The sequence below is a fragment of the Oryzias latipes genome, chromosome 5, assembly GCF_002234675.1.
Source record: "Oryzias latipes chromosome 5, ASM223467v1".
Classification (NCBI taxonomy): domain Eukaryota; kingdom Metazoa; phylum Chordata; class Actinopteri; order Beloniformes; family Adrianichthyidae; genus Oryzias; species Oryzias latipes.
This window is the reverse complement of record NC_019863.2, coordinates 17,415,840-17,437,878: the sequence shown is the minus strand read 5'-3', so window position 1 is coordinate 17,437,878 and position 22,039 is coordinate 17,415,840. Positions and strand designations below refer to the sequence as shown.

At 40.7% G+C, this 22,039-nt stretch overlaps 1 protein-coding gene across 11 annotated transcripts in view; it reads left to right on the top strand.

Moving 5' to 3' along the window:
- celf4 (CUGBP Elav-like family member 4) overlaps nucleotides 1-22,039 on the top strand; it is a 109,211-nt gene that overhangs the window by 19,896 nt on the left and 67,276 nt on the right. For all 11 annotated transcript variants that reach the window (XM_011475142.3, XM_011475143.3, XM_011475145.3 and 8 more), the window contains exon 2: nucleotides 8,476-8,558. In XM_011475142.3, the coding sequence (XP_011473444.1) occupies nucleotides 8,476-8,558 (83 nt within the window). The remainder of the gene's footprint in view (nucleotides 1-8,475; nucleotides 8,559-22,039) is intronic.

Sequence of the window (22,039 nt, the reverse complement as noted above, 5' to 3'; positions counted from 1 at the left end):
TTTACTACCCGATTAAAGAATCAAAATGAACATTAGTTTTCATATGATAGGAGTGTGAATTTACATCTTTACTTTGACCTATTTGAACAGGAATTGAATGGTACGCCCCGAGCATTCACAAATCAGTACATTCCAGTGTTATGGCTGATAATTTGAAAAGAAGAACTTACATTCTTTCTTTTATTCAGTGAAAGGCGTCCTTGGTCGGCTGAGCTGAGCCAGAGGGAATGATGGAGATTTCTATTGACTAAATCAAACCGGACAACCTCGAACAAAGTTCACAACAAAGTCTGGGCGGTTTCTATGTAAGCATGTCACATATTAAGTCGTGTTTGCGTAATGCTATTTTTTTACTAATCAGGACTTATCTCCTCATCTTTGCTGGGGTATAAAAGGAGAGCAAGAGGACAGACTTGACAATTATTTAATAAATAGGTTCCAAATAATTAGATAATGATAGTTTCAAGTAAGTCATGCATGTAGAGCCAACAACATGGATTTAGTTCTGGAGGTCAAGGAGGTCAAGTCACAACACTGCAACCAACTGAGACTTTTCATTCAAACTCAAGATGCCTGTTCGAATCCCATCATCACCCACTCTGACCACATGACCCAGCTTCCATTTGTTTTCTCAGAAGATCTCGTCCATAGACAGAGAGTGTACACTGCATTCGCCAAGATTTAAAAACTTGATTTTAGACTTTTTAGATGTTTTAACAAGTATTGAGTTGTTTTAACTGATGTTTGCTCTACAACAATTCCAATGATGTTCTGAAGATCAGCACAGTGGAGGACCTTATAAGAGCTATGATCTAGAAAAGAAGGAAATTATCATGAAAATGAGTCAAAATGCTTTTGCTTCATACTCTTGACAATAGAAAAGTGTGACTTAAGACTCAAAAATCTCAAAAAGTGCTGTAATTGTTCAATTTTAAAGATGCTATTTTAAAGTACAATTCATTTTGACGAGTTGGAATTGTATTCATTGTCAATATTTTGAAAACAAAAATTTAGATTTATATTCTAAGTATAATTGCTACTTTTAGACTTTATGTGAATTTGTTAAATTAAAACTTGCTAAAGATTATATTCTTTTCTCTCTATTATTATATTCTCATTTTGTTCACATTTTGTTCTAAAATGAGTCATTTCTACTTATTACACTGTTTTTTTTGTTAATGTAATCAAAATGAACTACAATTACGTAAATAAATACCCAGAAAATACAAAGTATTTGCTTATTATTGGGTTGTATAGAAATTTTAAGTTATTCCATCAATTAGCCCTTTTTGCTTATTATTTTTTTTATGTTTATGTGGAACTCCTTGTTTCTAGATTTTATATATTATAAGATTTCTAGTAATGACTTGCTGCATGGACAGATAATCTTACTACTATCTAGTAATTTTCTTCTTAAGATTGTTGTTCTTTTCCTATTTTAGGCTACCTCTTTTTGGACAGCAGCTTCTTGTTTAACTTTAGATCTTAAAAGCACAAAAACTCATTTGAATAAGAGGTTGAAGACCAACTGGGAGACCAGAAGACGGGCTACATTCAAACAGCTCAGCATTTGGCACGGTCATAGACTCTCTTAAGAGAGAAATGTGCATGGTGGAAGCTAAGGAACTGTATCAGGAACATCACATTTCCTTTGAATCCAATTCATAATGAAACTTCTTGGATAGTTTATTCAGGTTGGAGCTGTTGGCAAGAAAGGGGAAACTTGTAATTCTGCATCTGCTGCTGATTCTAAACTTTTAAAAAGGATAGGAAAAAGCAAAATACCTGCAAGAAATGATGAGTCCCAATACAAGTGAAAACTTTAATGCGTCAAAAATCGTGTACTTCTAGAGGGGTTTAATCTATGCCGAGACATCATGCTATGACATAAGTCTTACAATGGCACCCCACCGAGCCAGATCAAGATCCCATTTTGTTGCAGCAAGAAACCATAAAGAAAAAAGAGGAAGCAGATTTAAGGGGGATACTGTTCAAAATGTGAAAAAAAGGCAGCATGTCAGGTGTACTGCTTTATTTACATTTGAAAGAATAGACAGCAGAATAAAGCACTATTTGAAGTCACAGTCCCATTCAGAAGCTGGCTTGAAAAAAGAGAATAAAAAAAAAAAAGAACTTGCCAACAAAACGGAACCATGCACAACCAAATCACAAATGCTGTAATGATTTCCAAGGCACGCCATTTGATATCTGACAGAGCCAGGAGCCAGGAGAAAACACAACACTTTAGGTCTGTGTTTCAGGAAGGTCCAGGGGAGAATCAAGCAGAGAACGCAGGCGGTCTGCACGGATGTGAAGATGAGGCCGCCACATGCACGAGCCCTCATCCCAGATCTGACTGGTCAGTGACTTGACCACTTGAAGGAAAGCTGATGCATGTGCTTATCTGTAGCACTGTATAAGTAAAAAAGGCTTTGGGAAACCAAGCTTACAACAAAGTAAAGATAGACGTGAGTTGCAAATCTGGGGAGGTCAGTGTAGGGGCAATCTGACAGCACCAAGCAGACGGAATGACTAAAAGCTGCCTTAGTCATAAATCTGGCTAATACAGTGAGATGGACTGCATTTGGGAAGAAAACGGAGGGGGCTAAAACTGCAAAGGGCTCAGATGGAAAGTGGGGGGCTTCAAGCTGAACTCACCTGCACGTCCCGTTTTTTTGTGGACTGAAAGCCCCTCTCAACGTGGCCGACATTCGACTCAAACCTTCAGCTGATAGTTTTCTTCTCTCCTCCCCCTCCCAGCAGAAAGTTATTCAGTCCCCACCATTCCCTTGCTGCTCCTCCTTTCATCATTTCTCTTTCCTTTGCGATATTTTTTCCCTGTCTCTCCCTCATTCGCAGTTTCTCTAGCTCAGTGGGTGTGTGTCCCTTTAGGGTGTCTGCAGCAGTTGAGATAAGAAGCGAGTGTAGGACACAGGGGGATGGTGTTCACAGAAGCTAGGTGATCTTATCTGCTCTGCCTCTCTTTCCGAGCATCCTCTGCTTTTCCTCTCTGCCGTTCTCCTCCCCCTTCCCTCCTTTCACTCCCGTGCCCTTCCTTCCTTCCTTCCTTCCTCTCCATCTTTCCTTCCCCTCACCCGTCTTTCTGAAAAACGCACATTCCCTTAGATCCCCTCTGCGCTGCTGTTGATTTGAATTTGAAGTGATGGGGGAACTAAATTGGCAGCATTGACAGCAAAAACAAACAGCTTATCTTTCTCTCCTGGGCCAGTGTGGGTCTTAGTCAGATATTACAGCCATTGCCAGCATCTCACTTGTGACAATGATGATAAATTGAACGTTTGTTGACTGTTAGTTTTCATATGTGAGTGTTTGAGTGCTTCACTATGTTAGCATCGATGCGTCATCCGTACGTGGGTGAATATGCCCGCTGGTGAACCCTCGAGTTCTTTTAGTTAACTTTTAATTTACTCATTTAGGTCACTTATTCTTCATGATTCCACTTTGCAGCTTTAAAAAAAATGAAATCACTATTTGCTTGACATTCACCATTTATTTAAGTGCTATTTGCAAAACATGCTCGACTGAACACCCTCAGAATATCACGTTAAGGATAAGTACATTTGAACACAGCATAATTTGTTTTAAAGACCAACTGCGGTCATGTTTTGATCTTTTGTAAAGTGTTCCCAGTGATCTCTTAATTATGATTATATTTTAGCTAAAATCTTTAAAAACGGTGTTGTTTTCTAGGACATTGTTTCTGCAGAGCACCAGGAATTCGATAGAACTTTACCTCTATGTTGTGGGCAGGACTGTTGGCATATATTAAGCCTTCCCGCACTTCCCGTCATCCATCTGTTTACACGCCATCTCCCTAGCTCACAACTTAATATAACCAGGACAATTAAAAGAGCAGGGACCTTATGGCCTGCCGATTGTAGCCTCTACGTCACAAATACACTCTTTTTGAAACAAGATTTTTTCGTCTGCCCCTGATTCACAACAATTTGAGTAAAAAAAAAAGGTCAGACATAGAAATTTTGAGCGTAAGATCTCTTCCGTCATGAGAACATGATAAAGATGATAAAGAACATGTTAAAAACACCGGAAACACAGTTTTTAATAGAGTGGATCTTTGAAGATTAAAGTCTTCAGGCAGTTGTGTTTTTACCAGCTTTTGAAGCTAACCTTAAGCTGTAACTAAAGCAACACTTGCTTTCAACTAATCATCTGCTTTATCGACCAGCATCGAAACTGAAGCCACACATCTGCAGCAGGTAAGAAGAGTGCAGGTGCCGAAAAGGCTTTGTGGACAGGGTTAGTTAGCACTGACAGAAATGACAGAGCAATTAGCAGAGAAGATTACAGAACGGATCTGCAATGCAAAATCCATACGACATGCTCAATCTGCAGCACGGGGACATGCAGACAGAGCTTGGCATGTAGGGGAAGGGCCAGGAAAGAAGTTAGAAGGGTTGCTCACATACAGCATAGTGGGCAAACAAAGAAGCATTATATAAACAAGCTTTGAGTGCTAAATTTGACAAACATATACGCACACCACTTTATCCTAGTGTTGGTGTTTTTTTTCATATTTTTGCTTAATTAATTTTTGTCACCTTTCTTATAATACAGTGATTCCTTAAATATCACAGAGTTATTTTGTAAAAAAAAAAAAAAAAAAACCTGCAATAAATAAAAATCCCCAAATTACAAATCTTTATATTTTTACAATATTAGAGCTGTTTAAAGGCTGTCAACCTCCTCACTACACTTTTTTTCAATATAAAACAGACATTGACATTTTCACACTTTTCTTGTTTAACCCTTTAAGACCAGAGATGACACAAAAAAAACACCCGCTGATTGAGATGAAATGGTCCACAGCCAAGCAAATCTAGGACTTTCCCACGGTGTGAATCTTTGGTTACCCTTTTTGGATCCCAAAATAAAGTGTGCGGACACCCAAAAAACGGGTTTAACATTCCGTAACAGTCGGACAGTTTTGAGCCACATGCCAGCTCAGACGAGGAAGGATCTAGTCGTCTGCAAGTGGATGCTTCAGAATGGAGCGGGGCAAGGGGCTTGCCATGGTATCTTCTATGTCGCACTTACAAGCATTTCCAATTGAAATTTTATTTCAGCTCCTAGTTCATAACGATTTAAACAGAGGAATACTCAAAAATGCAAGTTCAGGATTTATATCCTTTATTTATTTGTCGACTATTATGAGAAAAATGCGACAACAACATGTTAATAACATGACCTTGAGTGCCCAGAAAGGTTGCTTATAAATAAAATGTATTATTTATTATTATTATTAATATAATCATTATTAACACCAAAAAATTTCTTTTTTCGAATGGGTTTTTAAAAGGAGAAATGTTTCTGCACTGAGCCATTCTTTAAAATGAGTTGTTTCTGAGGGAATGCGAGGCAATAGTAGCAGGTCAAATGAGGAATTATTTCATTTCAACATTCTGCTGATTCATTCCGATCCATTTTGCAAACTCTTTCCATTTATTGCAATATTTATTTTATCTCTGTTACAAAAAAAGTCCAAATAAACTGCAGTTTAAATTAAAAACTTTAATCGTCTGCACAATTTTGTTTGGTTTGGTTGAATCTAAATTGTGGTGCTCTTGTGTCAACTGAGGTAAATGTCTGTGGATGAGGTGGATGTCTGTGGATAAGGTGGATGCCTGTGTGTGAGGTGGATGTCTGTGGATGAGTGGATGTCTGTGGATAAGGTGGATGTCTGTGTGTGAGGTGGATGTCTGGGGATAAGGTGGATGTCTGTGGGTGAGGTGGATGTCTATGCGTGAGGTGGATGTCTGTGGATGAGGTGGATGTCTGTGGATAAGGTGGATGTCTGTGGATAAGGTGGATGTCTGTGTGTGAGGTGGATGTCTGTGGATGAGTGGATGTCTGTGGATGAGGTGGATGTCTGTGGATAAGGTGGATGTCTGTGTGTGAGGTGGATGTCTGTGGATAAGGTGGATGTCTGTGTGTGAGGTGGATGTCTGTGGATGAGTGGATGTCTGTGGATAAGGTGGATGTCTGTGTGTGAGGTGGATGTCTGTGGATGAGGTGGATGTCTGTGGATGAGGTGGATGTCTGTGGATGAGTGGATGTCTGTGGATGAGTGGATGTCTGTGTGTGAGGTGGATGTCTGTGGATGAGTGGATGTCTGTGGATGAGGTGGATGTCTGTGGATGAGTGGATGTCTGTGGATGAGTGGATGTCTGTGGATGAGGTGGATGTCTGTGGATGAGGTGGATGTCTGTGGGTGAGGTGGATGTCTGTGGATGAGTGGATGTCTGTGCGTGAGGTGGATGTCTATGCGTGAGGTGGATGTCTGTTGATGAGGTGGATGTCTGTGGATAAGGTGGATGTCTGTGGGTGAGGTGGATGTCTATGCGTGAGGTGGATGTCTGTGGATGAGGTGGATGTCTGTGGATAAGGTGGATGTCTGCGTGTGAGGTCGATGTCTGTGGATAAGGTGGATGTCTGTGGGTGAGGTAGATGTTTGTGGGTGAGGTGGATGTCTATGCGTGAGGTGGATGTCTGTGGATGAGGTGGATGTCTGTGGATGAGGTGGATGTCTGTGTGTGAGGTGGATGTCTGTGGATGAGTGGATGTCTGTGGATGAGTGGATGTCTGTGCGTGAGGTGGATGTCTATGCGTGAGGTGGATGTCTGTTGATGAGGTGGATGTCTGTGGATAAGGTGGATGTCTGTGGGTGAGGTGGATGTCTATGCGTGAGGTGGATGTCTGTGGATGAGGTGGATGTCTGTGGATAAGGTGGATGTCTGTGGATAAGGTGGATGTCTGTGTGTGAGGTGGATGTCTGTGGATGAGTGGATGTCTGTGGATGAGGTGGATGTCTGTGGATGAGGTAGATGTTTGTGGATAAGGTGGATGTCTGTGTGTGAGGTGGATGTCTGTGGATAAGGTGGATGTCTGTGGGTGAGGTGGATGTCTGTGTGTGAGGTGGATGTCTGTGGATGATTGGATGTCTGTGGATGAGGTGGATGTCTGTGCTCCAAACACAGGCTTCTGGCGCATGAATGGGAGGTCTGCATGCGTTTCCTGTGGGACCACGCTGGCGTGTAGCATTAACACAACAGGTCCTGAGAGGATGAGGACGTAGCAAAGCTGTCAGCGGCCAACTCCCACTTCGCCTAATGAGCGAGAGGCCCGTTAATTAAAACCATCAACAGGCTGAGCTCCCCGGTGTCCCTCCATCAGGACGACCCAGGGTTAAAGAGACAGAGCAGGGAGGACTGAAGGCATGCTGCAGCCCCGAACAATATATACCATGGAGGATTCGAACAGGGAAAGCTACGAGGAGAGTTTGCTTTCCTTAAGCTTCACAGTGTTTGTGTCTTGGGGGAGGGGGGTCTGTGATAATCGTCTAATGCGTGGTCCTTGATGTTTCCAGAACAAACCGAAGTTCTTTTCTCTCTGTGTTTGCTGCATGGCAGCAGGGGAGCCTGACATCTATGAAACGCTTTTCAAAGCCTGCACACATTAGCAGCTCCTTGTTCCCTTTGCCGCTTCGTGGTTCATGGTTCACTTTCGGACGATCTTTTGCCTATCACAGAGTACCACAAAACTGTTGCACTGTCATGAGCGTGCTTTTTTTTTTTTTGAGGATGTGGACGGTGTTTGGGGGCAAGAGACAGACAAACACCGGCTTGTACAGTATGAACTTAAATTACATCCTAACACCGCAGCATATTGCGCAGTTGTCTCCGTGAGTGTTTTATTAAACTGTCAAACAGATGAATCATTAGCTTTGATCTGCAGATTGACAGTTTGTCAGCTCTCTGACAGTGCCGCGTGCCTCGCTGTCAACACGGGGTGGCGAGGGAACAGCTTACAAGTTCCCCGCGGCTTCGTCGTCGTCTGTGCCTTCTGCGTCTCCATCTTACTTCCACCCCCGCATGTCAGCCCAGGTGCTAACAAAACCGAGGATTGTGGGTAGCCTTGGAACATATGGAGCAGGGAGATGGAGAAATGAAGGGTGGAGGGAGGAGAAAGGAAAGTGGGGGGAGGGAGTCAGAGGGAGATGGGAGAAGCTGTCAAGCTGTCTATCCCTGTCACAGCAGCCAGGAGAGTGCGATGGACAAATGGATAACTGCTATTTCAGACTGCCAGGAAAAAAAGCTCACACAGATTTGATGGGTTGATGTGGGCACAGTTGCTCCTGTGCAAAGGCATGTTCGAATTGCTGATGCAGTTTCTCTTGGTGCTCCTCCGCTGTGTTGAATGTTTGTATACGCAGAAATGCTCTATTTGCACAGTCGCTCAAACGCATTTCATCATGCATAAACACACAAATACCAACCAATTCCCAGCGCGGCCATGTGGACAGAGTTTCTGCAACATTTCTCACTGTGAGAATTCGGCTGATGATCACTGCGTTCCCCTCTTTGCAAGTCTGTCTCTTCTTTACTTCTCTCAGTTTGCAAAACTTAACTGTCTCTTTCCTCTCCTGCTTTATTTCAGGCTGTGCCTTCCTTACCTACTGTGCCAGAGAGTCGGCCCTGAAAGCCCAGAATGCATTGCACGAGCAGAAGACCCTGCCAGGAGTAAGTCACACACACGGAGCGCTGCACATGGCGCTTTTGTAATGAAAGGCTGCTTATTTGCTGCGAGTCAAGAAGGAATCTCCATCTTCACAATGCTTATGGTGCACTGCTTGTACGCAGCCAGAGCACCAGTGCACTTTTCTTCCTCTTTAGGATCCCTCTTCTTCCTCATCATAACCTCCCCACTCTCCCTCAACTGGCTCCCTCCCTCTTCACTTTGACAGTCACACACACACAAATCTATAGGGAGGAACCACACAACATCACATCATAGGCCTACTATTTATAGTCCTTCCTCCAGTTTGTGTAAATGAGTGTGTGTGTGTGTGTGTGTGTGTGGGTGTGGGTGGGTGGGTGTGTGTGTGCAAATATGTGAGATAGACAGAGATGAAAAGTGAGTGGGCGGATGAATGTGGGATTTTTCTGCGTTTGCGCCTCAGCACAAGTGTGCATCATGAATGTACGTACATCACGACGGCACACATCTACACGCCGGATGTTCACACAATGTGGATGTGATTAGTCACGTGCACGCTTGCAGCTGGAGGCGAAGTGAGCTCGCCTAAGCGCTCAGCCCTTGTTAAGAAAGTTTTTGACACTCAAAGTGGTGAAGACATTCATTCATTAGCAAAGTGTTTGTGGGGATGCTGCGCAACCGTTCTCTTTACTGTAAACATTGTTCTATGCTTGCCTATGTACGCGTTGCGCCCTTTTGGAAAGCATGTTCACACACCTCAGTGCCTGAGCGTGCACGCGGAGCGTTGCTGCTTGCTTGTGTGTTTGGAAGTTTTGATGCATTTCTGTCAGGCCCGGCTCGGTTTGCTCTGTTCGTTTTTAATGACGCCTCCAGGGAAGTTGACAGTCGCCATGTTGAGCGCGCAGCCTTTGATGTAAGTGATTATGACATCACAGACGTGCAGTTGAGAAGAGCGGAGGAGTAGGGATCTATGTTCCCAGTGTTTTTTTTTTCATTTTAACCCCCCATTTGCACATTAACCAAAAAGAAACGGGGAGGGGGATACCTAAGAAAAAACAAAATATTTGGTCAAAAGCAAAATGCAGTGATGACGTATGTTTGAGGGAAGTTTGATTTCTATAGTTTAATACATGCAAAAGCAGTTGTTTGCTGTCAGTCGGATTTTTCAATAAAGCTATGTAGCCTTTTTTTATTTTCAGACAATTGGAGGAAGAAAAATGTAGTTTGGCTTCACATTTCCACCGCTGACCTGCAGTCTGCTATCACTATCCGCTGCTTATGAAGGGGTTTTTTAGTGGTTAAGGCCTTTGCCTACTAAGGACACTATAAGGTTCAAGCGACCCCTTCCAAGGAAAAGTCTATGTAAATGCGCGTCCAGAACTCGGAAGATTTGCACTGCTTCAACATTTTGCACATCTTTCAATGATTTATTATAAAGAATTATATACTTTCCTGAAATAATTATAGGGTATCCGTAAAAACGTAAACGTATTCTCAAAGCTTTTGTGGTTGGCAGTCTTTGAATGTTTCCCTTTTCTCAAGGATTCAAGGAGTGTTTATTGCCATTTTCAGTGAACAGAGCAGTTTCACAGAATTGGAATTTGCTTTGGTGCAAGTGTGCAACATAAAACACTCAAGAATAGAAAAAATGAACAACAGTGAGCAAAATTAAAAAATGACACAATGGTCAGAACAATAAATAGAGTAAGTAGTGCAAACAGTGCAAACTGAGGATGATCAAGGAGCAGGTAGTAGACTGGTGACTGACTGGATATATAAGTGAAGTTTAAGGTGGGAGGAGTTAAAAGGTGTTCATGAGTCTGACTGCAGAAGGAAAGAAACTGTTCTTGTGTCTGTGATCAGTCAAAGGATTTCTAGTTTGAGGTTTGAAAAATAAAGATATATGTTACTATGTTTCAATATCTGTGTTATTGTTATTATGTATTTAATTTTTCAAACCTTTCAATTTGATGTTTGGTTGATTGGTGTGACTTTACCTTTTTGCTGTCCGAGATCTTCCTCCTGGGATTCTTTATCCAATTATCCCGTTCCCTTTCGTGAAGTTACCGCCATTATCCATACAGACTGCACGTTTGCAGAAAACATCTGCATAAAGCCCTGGAACAGAATCAGATTGTAATGACCCCGCCCACTGCATTTCTACTAGTAGACAAAGTGCATTGTGGGTGATTTTTTTTTCCATTTTTTGTTTAATATTTGGTTTCTGATGTTGGGGTTTGTGCTGGACTGGGTGGTTAACCTGAGACCTGTGTTTTTGCTAGTTTCTAGCACCCTGCTAGTTTGTGTAGCCCCAGCCCATAGCTACACAATAGCAATTATGATATTATTGTTTAACCTTATGTAAAGAGGAACGTGCTTAATGTTTTGGCCTGGAAAAGTGAGGCAAGAATTTAGTCGAGTATATGTTTCCCATGTGCTCCTTTCTGTCCTGTATGTTCTTGCTTGATGCTAATTTAACGTATTTACATTGCACACATTTTTAGGTTGCGGCTCCTGCCATGTGTATTTGAGCTAGATAGCAACGTGACCAGACTCCAGGTCACTGATAAGACAGGAGACAACATCAAAGATGACTCTGTTGTTTATATTCCAAAGGACAACAAGCTGGGATTCTTTCCCTTCAAAAAAAACCTCCAGCCTTCTTCAGGAACTATGTTGTCTTTTTTTGCTGGACTTATCTGCAGCAATCACTTACTGTCCAAGGTTTCGTTAGGGTTTGTGGTACTGCACTCTGTTATTTGGCTGGCAAAACACATCTGCATCTTATTCTTCAACTATTCCACTGTTGTTTGGGGTTCCACAGGGCTCTAATTCAGGACCACTTTCATTCCCTTTATAAGTCCGTCCTCTGGGCTCCATCCTGCAAAAATACCTTTCACTTCTATACTGACGATAGTCAGAATATTTTCCAAAAAAAGAAAGGTTGCTCTGTTACACCTCTATATCGTCTAAGCTTTTTAGGTTTTAACGATAAAAAAACTGAAGTTAATATTTGGTCCAAGCTGCTCCTGTGACTCCTCTACAGTGGAGTTGGCTCCCTTGGCTCCACTTTTAAAGCAGTTTGTGTCAAATCCAGTGATTTTAAACTCGACTGCAAAATTAGCTCAGCGGTAAAATTCACATCTTTTATTTGAGGCAGCTGGTGAAAACCATTTTTACCAAAACTATATTTGGGGACAGTAATACATGCTTTCAGTAGATCTCGGCTAGATTACTTTCTTTCGGAGTCAGCCAGTCGTCCCTCTCATGTCTCCACCTGTAAAGAGAGACCACATCACCCCCATCCTGCCTACCCTGCACTGGCAGTCTGAATTTTAGAGTTCATTTTAAGTTTCTTTTATATGTTTATAACCTTTCAATAACTCTGCGCCACCGTACCTCTCTGAGCTTCTCTGTTCTACCCGGTGCCTCAGATCTCCTGATCAGCCTGTCCTGGAGGTAGTGGGGCCCAAAAGGGAGCTAAGAGGGGAACAAGCATTTTCATTATGTGCGCCGAAGCTGTGAAATGCGTTACCACTGAGCATTTGGCAGACATCCTCACTGTCCATTTTTGAAAAACTTCTCAAAACCTATTTTTATAGCCAGGTCTTTAACACAGCATGAGACCCTGCTGTGTTTTATTATTTTGCATTTATCTGATCTTTTCATGTTTTTATTATACTTGTTTATCCTTGTATTCCTTTAATTGTTGCAACCTCTTTGTTGTTCTGATGATTTGACTTAATTTTAAGGCGCCGTATAGATAATAAACTTGAACTTGAACTCTTTTTCCTAATTACTTTGAAATAAACCCAGTGAGCGAGCAGCAGCAGCATCCTTTTACTTTTTTACCTTTTGATTTTGCCGCTTCATCGAAAGAGGGAAAAACAGTCACTGGATTCATTTTATCCATTGTGATGAAGACACACAAAAAAACAAATAGTTGTCACAAAAGAATACGTATAGAGTTCTGGGTTGCCTTACTACAAGTACCCACCTTTGAGGATGGATTCTATAGTAACCGTGATTTAATGTGTGTCACAGCATGAGTAGAGTGAAAACCTACAATCAAAACAGAAAGCAGGGGAGTTTCACAAGCACCCACAACATATCCAAAAATGTTATTTGAACTTTACAGGGAGAAAATGACTGTGTGATGGTAAATAAGAGCCTGGAAGATGCTCCAGTTAATGTAGAAAATCAAACACCAGAGCTGTCACCAGTGACACCAAAATAAAACACTCTTCGACATAACTTAACTCCTCCATTGTGCACGTGATCAGTTTGAATCAGCTGATTTATGTCGGTTGCCACTTCGAAGTCCGACATGTGAATGTGAGCGTTTTTAATTTGACGCGGAAGTCCGAAATGTGTTTACAAATAATTCATTGGAGGTGGGCACTTGAATGCCCATCTGAGGCTGGTGATAATGTAGCATAAAAACTCAGCTGGATTCGTTTCAACAAACAGATCAGGCTAAATGAATCTTAAGCAATATATTTTTTTAGAATAACTTTGTAATCCATCAACCAATTACTTTGTTTGCAGGAAGACTTTGGTTAAATATTCTTGTTGCATTTAGTATTGAAGTCAAGTTGTTTCACATTTAAGACACTGGACATATTCTGTGAAAATGTAAAACACTTTGACAAAAGAGAGTGGTGTAGTATTCATTGTAGGATCTGGCCAGATAACTCTAATTTCTTCATCTGGACACAATGATGTGAGTTAAAATTGGGCACACCATTAATGCCAGGGCTTGGATGCCGCCCCTGTGATTCTGCCAGCCAGTTTTAGAACAGAGGCATAAAAAGCTCCTCTATTGATTCTGGCAAAATCCTCACAAGTGGGCGGATGTGTATTTGTGTACCCATGTGTGTGTGTGATTGTGTGTTTATGCGTGGGTCACAAGGTGGAGTTACAGAGCAGGAGCTAGTGCAGCGTGTGCACAAACCACGGAGCCCAAATACCCACAAGCGAATCCTCCCACAGAAGATCTAACACACGCACAAGAAGAAAAAAAGCTGGCATCCTCTTAAACAAACTGTTAAAATAGAGCATAGGTCAGAGCACTGACATATAACCCTGCACTTTACAGAGAGGCTTTCACTCCTGAATACTTAGCACCCAGTTCCAGGTTAGAATCTGTGCATACAAATAAACGCCAACAAAACCCACCTCTGATACTCCCAACTCACTCATATTCCAAATCTTGCTCTCGTAGCTGCAACACAACACTCCTAGTAAACACTTGCCTTCAACAACCTGATACTGTGATGCTCGTGGATAGAGGAGGAGTAGTGAGAAAGCAAAAGAGAGTAAGGTAAGGAGAGAAATACAGCATCAATTGACTGTCACTGTAATAGTGAGCCAGAGGAGGAAATATAGAACACTGGGAATCGATGCGTCATTCCAGAGCTCCTTTACGCTCACACATGGCCGCGGACGCACACATGAACGCACCGCTGTTTTCCAGCCTGAGGGCAAACAAACTACATAAAAGACAGGACAGTAAATGAATAGCAAGAGAGGGAAGTGAAAGGGGGGGGGGGGGGGGGGGGATGAAGGCAGACTGGAGAAAGTGTGCGGATCGAGGGAGTAGGAGGAGCGGTGTAGTTGAGGTACCTCCATACCAACTGATTTGTGTCTGTTTCTTTTTTCAACCCCCCCTACCACCCTTCCCTCCTCCCCATCAACTACTCTCAGTTGAGATAATGCCAGGGCAAGAAATCCATGGCATTGATTGGATCCCGTGACCCAGTTTCATGGCAGCTTTTTCTCAATAAGTCGTCCTTATTGGTCAATAACTGCCAGGCTCCCCAGGTAAAGTGGGTGAAGAGGTGTTTGGATGAGGGTGGGAGTTGGTGCTCGATTATGATTTGTTTTCCTGGAGCATGTGCGAGGACGCAAGTTCATTTCTTCTTTGTAGATTTTATATTTAGTAATGCAATATTCAGGAGGCACAGGCTCCCTCCATAGGACTAATGCTGGAGACTGCAGAGCCGTAGCGTCCGCTCTTCCTCCCCAGGCCTTCACCTCATCAACTATCTTAATCGCCCTTATCCAAAAAACAAACAGATAAAAAAAGCCATTTACTACATCACGTGCTTCATCAAACGAATATATCCCCACTGACAGGACGGCGGAGTGAAGCATAAGCGCATTTCAGCTAAAACAACTCCAGCATGCAAAATCAATATGCACATAGATTTTTTTATTTTAACAGACATGCAAACTCTGGTAAACTCAGACACACAATTTATTTCTCCCAAATAATAATAAAAGAAAAAGGCGTGCATGACAAAAGAATTGACTGTATTCAAGTCAGCTGTAAGTGAGGCAGTTTTCAGGCTGAATGTGGCAGGTCATAAGCCTGCAATAAAAATTCAAATTAGCCTCCCTGAGCGGACAGTGAAAACGCAGAGAGACCTCCTGGAATTACTGTTATAATTTCAGAGCTGTTTGTTAATAAGATCATCCCGGTTCATTAATCTTGTATGTCTTTCTGTAACAGCATGGAGGATTTAAAAACACACATGCAAAAGTCTGTTTCCCATAGTTCTGTGCACCTTTGATTTTTGTGTTTTTTGCTGTCAATATTAAATATTAGACATTTCACTTTCACTTAAGGGATATCATGATGTTAAAGGCCGTGTCACACAGCCACTACGTCCATGTTGAGCATTTTCCACGAATGAAATATCCGTCTGTGTTGGTCATTCGCCGATGTGAGGAGATGTCCGTTGAGGGTTTCAACTGATGGGTCTTTACGTGAATTTGGTTTTGAGCTGTTCAAAAATTTTTGTTGTCATGCAGTCTATGGACATTTTACATAACTTGAATGCAATCTTATATGCAATTGTGCATGATTTTTGAGAGATGCATACGCATGTTTGTGGCTTTGCACCACCGTTCCATGAATGGCTAGCAGACTTTTCACGCTGCCACACACCTGACCCACATTCATTCAATCAATCACAGTCTACTTAAGCACTGTACTGAGCCTCACTCAGTGTGAAGTATTCTTTGTGCCACTCTGCCTTCCTTACTGAGCATTGTATTTGGAACTGATCTTATATTTCTGACCCAGTTGGCTTTTTGCCTGCCCCGACTCTTGCCTGGATCCTGGTTACCCGGTCTCTTCTCTGATGCTCTTATGCCTGTTATCGACTCCTGCCAACCTGACCCTGATTTAGCCCTTTGGACTTTTAACTGAGCTAATAAACCTGCTGCAATTGAAACCAACCATCTGTCTGTTCTTGTGACAGAGACATCTGTGAAAATTCTTTGTAAAGACCCCAACCTTTCACTCTTTTTCCATATATATTCACTTATGACCCATTTTTATTTGCACTATATGCAAAAAATGTACATAGTGGCTGTGTGACATGGCCTTTAAGCACTGAAGGCTAAGCATCTGTGGGAAAGTATGGTGATTCTAGCACAGACGTTTGGGAAATAACCCATTTTTGTGTCACTATGGAGACAACTTCTCAACAAAACTCAGACCGAAACTAATAAATCTAAACTGGAGGAATATAAATAATCTGCACGGTACTGCGGACTTAAAAAACTTAAAATTGAAGTTTCAGGAGGCAGGCAGAACAATAGGTTCATTCACATGGTTTGAATTTGATCGGTCAATCGATTGATTTTTTGAACTTCACTGTGTCAGATCTGTACGAGCCTGGAATGTCAGTAAACTTCCAATGTCAGATTGTCAAAAAAAGGCTTTTTTGTGCATTTGTAAAATGGCAAATCTAAATTCACATCTATTTCACCCTGCGATTCAATTTCACAAATATTCCATATCTTAACAAGGTTTTGGCATTTTTATCACGGTCTCCCTCTATTCTCAAAATGTCTCATCACTTGTTCATAAGCAAAGTTCAAACCACTTTTTATTTTATACAGACGGTAGAAAATTTAAAATAAATTTAATGTATCCCCATAAACTAAAACTGCATGGGGGCACCAGTTGTTCTTTTTAGATGTCAATGTACCCTACACCCTCTAAAACAGGTCTTGTAAGACCCCTGTGAGATATAAAACATGAATGGTTTTGTAATTGTAATGTTATTACAAGCAAACATGCCACCCTTTGTCATATAAAGTCTGAACACTCCCATCATCATTAGGCTTAAGGCCTGATGTTACAACCTCCCATTGCCAAATGCAGTTTGAGCAGATTGTACTAATGAGAAATATTCATCTGCCTTGAGGCAGCAGTTCACCATAGTTGAAAAAGGGAACTAATTTCAGAAGTGGTACATGCTACCTGCTGGGTCAGTAGATTGATGATCCGTATGTGGAATTATACACCTTTTTACACCAAGCAATTTCCACAGTGCATGCTCTGTTATGACAAAAACTTAATTTGCGGAGTTCTCAATTGAGGAAAGAGCTATGACCATCTCGAGAGGTAAAAATAAAAGTATGTGACATCATTCTGACTAGTTACACTGATTTATTTTTTATTTTTAATTATATAAATGCCTTGATCCGATGTATCTGTTTGTTTTTTTGGATTTTTTTTTTTTTTTAATTGCACTAAAGCTGTGTCGCCACATCAGGGAATTCAGAGATGCCATGCTCCATTGCTAACAAGTTACTGTTTGTCTGAAAGCAGCTTGTATTCTCTCTGGTTCTCCAAAGATAGAACAAAACGCGGCTATCCTAACAGCTTCCCCCTGCTGAGCATTTACATGTGTTAATGTCACAATTGGCATTTAGAGCTCATCCATGAACTCATGAGAATGGGAAACGGCTTGATAGGCGGGAGCAGAGGCCCAGGTGATTGAGTGGTCATTTTGCAATGAGAAGAAGATCTGTAGTTCAATCCCTCCATCATGTCAAAATGTCCTTGGGAAAGAAGGTAAAGCCCCACTTTGACCCCAATATTATCATCCATGTGTGACTTTGGAAAGAAGCCAATAGATATAAAGTGAATGAAAGTACCTTTTTGACCCCTAAAAGGAAATAAAAGTATGTAAAATATATGTATATATAGACATATATAGATACATATATACATGTGTGTATATATATATATATATATATATATATATATATATATATATATATGTATCTATATATCCATATATATATATGGCATCGTGAAAATGTGTCAATCTCTTACAACAAAAATAATTTAGAATAAACATTTTTTAAAGAGGCTCAACTGGAACTTTTTTCTTCAAATGGCCTTCCTGGTGGTGAGAAATCTTCCATGACTGAAGTTTTATAAACCCCCCCAAAGCAGCACATCATTCCCTCCTGGATATAAAGCCGGCAGTGGCTGTGACTGCCGCTTGGGGAGAAGACAGAAGAATGGGCTGCTGTTCTTCAGGAGAAAAAAAAATGCTATAAAAGCACCTTATCCTGTGTGCTCCTGGCTTGAACCCTGGTCCTACATATAGTTCACAGATTTAAGTATCTCCATAAGCTGCTTGTTATAGCCGCTCTGCCATTGTCACAGTTTTACCTCCTGCTGCTGCTGCTGCTGCACTGAGTTCCCTTGACTCCAGCTGATTTAAAATATCTTGCCAGTTCAGGGATTTTTTTTCCTCCCTCTGAACACTTATGTCACACTGCAATATCTATTTGTCTTTTTCAGACATATATGGGTCTTTCCATAACAGCAAGTGCATTGTTTGGCTAATCTAACCCTTAACGTGAGAGCAAAGACAAAGTACTAAAAATCGAAAAATGCACAAAAGTATCTGTGAGATAGACTATAATTTATCTAATAAAATAGTATAAAAATTAATCATCCAGGGTGTGTGTACTCTTCCTTTCTGTCAAGCATTAGCCTGGCTTGGATGTCTGCTCTACTCCCAAGTGTCTTGCGCGCTTGTCAGTGTAGGACAGAGCAGATGCTTTGAAACAGCAGAGAACATTTTCATTCAATGATCTCATTTTTCCCCGAGGCTTTACAGCCTCTTACAGCTTTTACTGAACAGCGTGAGGCTCTGTATACTCCACATCTCTCTGTCTATAATAGTTCTTTATGTTAATCAATGGTCTCCACTTTTTCAAAGGAGACCCACCGCTGTTATGAAATTAAAGGTTACCGAGAGCAGTTGTCTTAAAGCTCCTTTATTTTATTCAAAGTTTCTTTAAGCAACTGATGTTGGTTAAAAGTCGTTTTACAAGGATGGCTTTGTGGAATTTTCCAGGAAAAGTCATTCAATAGAGTTGGACCAATATATTCTAAAGTGCTGCTTTGGTATTGAACTAGATAACAAATAAATTATTTTACAATGGCTTCTGAAAAGAGCAATCACAAAGCCAGTTTGAACAAGAGCTTTTATAATGAGAACAACTTAGAGAAAAATTACAGCGGCACTTCGAAACCAAAGGGCAATTATTATGCTGTGCTTGCATTACCGCGGAGTCTGTCTTCTTTCATCAGAGGCCTGATGAAAGAATTCAAGGAATGCATTGCAGATTGTAGAAGAGCTATGTGGCTATGTGTGATACAATATGATGCTTCAGTGCCCAACAGAATTACTGAGCATTTTGGGAAAAACTACGTCCTGCTGATCCACGCTGCAATCATAACGGTGATTTTTCTTCTTTTAAAAGATCTTGTAAACCCGACTCGTTTCGTCCCTGCTTTCACTAACAAAAGGTCAACAAAGAGTTCAGCTCTTCATTGAAGGTCAAAACAAGAGATATGCATGGACTTTTGTCAGAAAAAGCTACAAACAACATTAAAATTCCAGCAAAAGATCATTCTCTGGGTGTGTTGAGAGCCACTGGAGGAGTTTAGGTATTTTGTAATCGCACCTCCTAAAATATATGATAAATCAATTCCAACTTCTTTGTTTGGTCCATATCATCTGATATTTCTGACACAGTCGCACTTGGAAATCTTATTCCCAACCTCGCCGAAGCAGCTGGTGGCCAGCAGATGTGATAATGACACTACGCACCAGCTGAGACGGGATAGCGGGCCACAACTCAGGCAGCTTTTAATAATTGATGGCAACCAAGCCCTCGGATTGGCCAGTAATTGCATTACAGGTCACTTCTCAATAGCAATTTGTGAAAGTTGTGGTGATGTGTGCCGGGTGGCGATCAATAGACACTGTTCAGAGAGGCAGCGCCCACACACCCCTCTTTCAGACTGTCTGTATTTCTTTTTCTGTGAGGGCAACTGGTGTAAAGATAATGTTTCAGTCTTGCAAGCTAAAGATTTTACAACCTCTTTCAAAATATCAGCTCCAGTTCACGGCCTTTTTTAAATGTGTATTCTGAATTCTGTAAACAAGGGAGCCGCATACTGTCGGCCCTGGAATATCACCCATCTGGATGATGGAAACCAAGAATACAACATAAATAAGCTATGAACCCAAGTAAAGTATTTTTTGTTCCAAAGATATTATTTTCTCTTTATACCTAAAAGCAATTTTAAAAATTAATCTTCGTAAGGCTGGCTTAAGTTCATGTTCCCTTGTCAAACTTCTCACGCAGGCTTGGCTAATTTTTTCTCTGATTAGCTTAGTGTCCTTTTGTTGATTTGTTTATTCACCATTTGATTGGCAACAGTTAAAGTGTGTTGTTTAAAACTTAATGTCAACATTTTTCTTTGATTTGCAAACTGTAGCTTTGGAAAAAAAATCACCAAATTTGTTATTATTGACTTACTTTTACTTATAAATGAAGTATATGCGCTGCTCGACCTGCAGAAACACATGGATAACCTGTTTGTAGAGGCCTTTCTGTCTTTGGTTGTAAATGTTTTTCTGTTCTGTCTTAGTGCAGATCCCAGCCAGTGACGTGTCTACACAAATTAAGTTTAGACATGTCATCCTCCATTTAAAAAATTATGCTAAACAATATTAAAGTAGAACATGACGGATGTGCTTGACTTGCTACTTACTAGTTCTATTATCTTTTAGCTGCTGCGTCACATTCTCTGGGATCAACAGCGCCCTCTGCAGAGACTGCAGTGAGGCAAATATACTGTGGGCCTCACCTACTCCATTTCTAATGTGCATTTTTAGTGGATAAGAAAGATTAAATGTGTCACAAAGTGGCAGCACTATTATCAGATAGTTTGCAAAAATAAGAAAAATGAAGTAATTAATCTCAATCAGTGTGTGTGGTGCATGGGTGCATGAATTTGCTGCAATTTTAGTTATTTTTTTACAAAAGAAACATTGAAAACCCACACAGAAAAAAGTAATAATAAAATATACATTGATAGAAGTATATATATATTGTTTTTATTAAACAAAAGTATATTTGTCTTATTTAATTTATGTATTTTTAAGCTATATTTTCCTCCCCTAACTGGTTCAAAAATTGTGTTGCTTTGAAGTTTCAGTTTTGTGTACTTTTTACTCCATTTGACCAATAGAGATACTAAAACCGAATAAACTTTAAAGAAAGTTGTGTTTTTGGTGTTTTTAACATGTTTTTGTGGCATTTATTTTCTTCATTAAGAAAATTTCGATTAAAATTGCATTCCTGATTATGTCTTTATTGTTGTGAATCAGGAGCAGAAAAAAAATCCAATAAAAACATTTTAAAGTGGTGACATAGTATACTACAATTAGCATGCCACAAGCTCCCTGTTCCACTTCATTCTGATGTATCCACTTGCAAACAAATAGATCCATTTACTTCTTTGTTTTCCTCGTCCAAGGTGGCATCTGGATAAAAACTCCAGAGCTGAAAGGCTCCAGTATTGCTCGCCATTTCTGCTGCACCAGTAATGTTAGGTTAGTGTAATAAGGGGCTGCAAGCTAGTCGGAGAGTGTAAACAGATGGATAGTGGGAAATGGAGGTGGGGCTCATTATGCAAAAATGGTTACTCCCACAACTTGGGGGCGAATTTCTAATGAACCACTGTCGCCTGCAGATACTGTCCTAGATAACCACACAGGTTTTTTATTTTGGCAAAAAATGGCATAACTATAAACAAAAGACCACTGAGAATGCTTTAGCAATAGATCAAAAGATGATCGGAAACATTGGCTGGATGTATTCTCTCCTCTTTTATAGGAGTTATTATCAGTTTACCTGCTTTCAAAATTTCATTATGGTTAAATAAATCTAAATGGTTGTATTGCTCAATCTAAACACGATGGTGAAATGAAGTAGTTTACATTAGTTTTCAACTCCTGATACCACCTCAAGGCCACTCAAGGGTTTATCCTCCTTGACATGGAAAGTACTGCTTGCATTTTATGAATGTTTTATGGTTTTACTCTGATAAAATTGCCATTTTAATTTACCATCAATTATTTAGTCAGAGAAAGTGCAAATAAGGCTTCTGTGACATTCTGTGAACATGGTGTCGGCTGTCCAAGAAGCAGACTGTGTGACATGTAGCAACAGGGAGAATAGCACGCATCTGGCTTAAGTGCAGAACTATTACTAATCCACGTTTGATGGAAACTTTTATGAATGTGGCATCCAGCTTAAGTAAGCCATCTTGAATAGCTTGAAGAGGTTTTGTTTTGTTTTTTTGCCTTTTAGGGTTCAGTTTAGG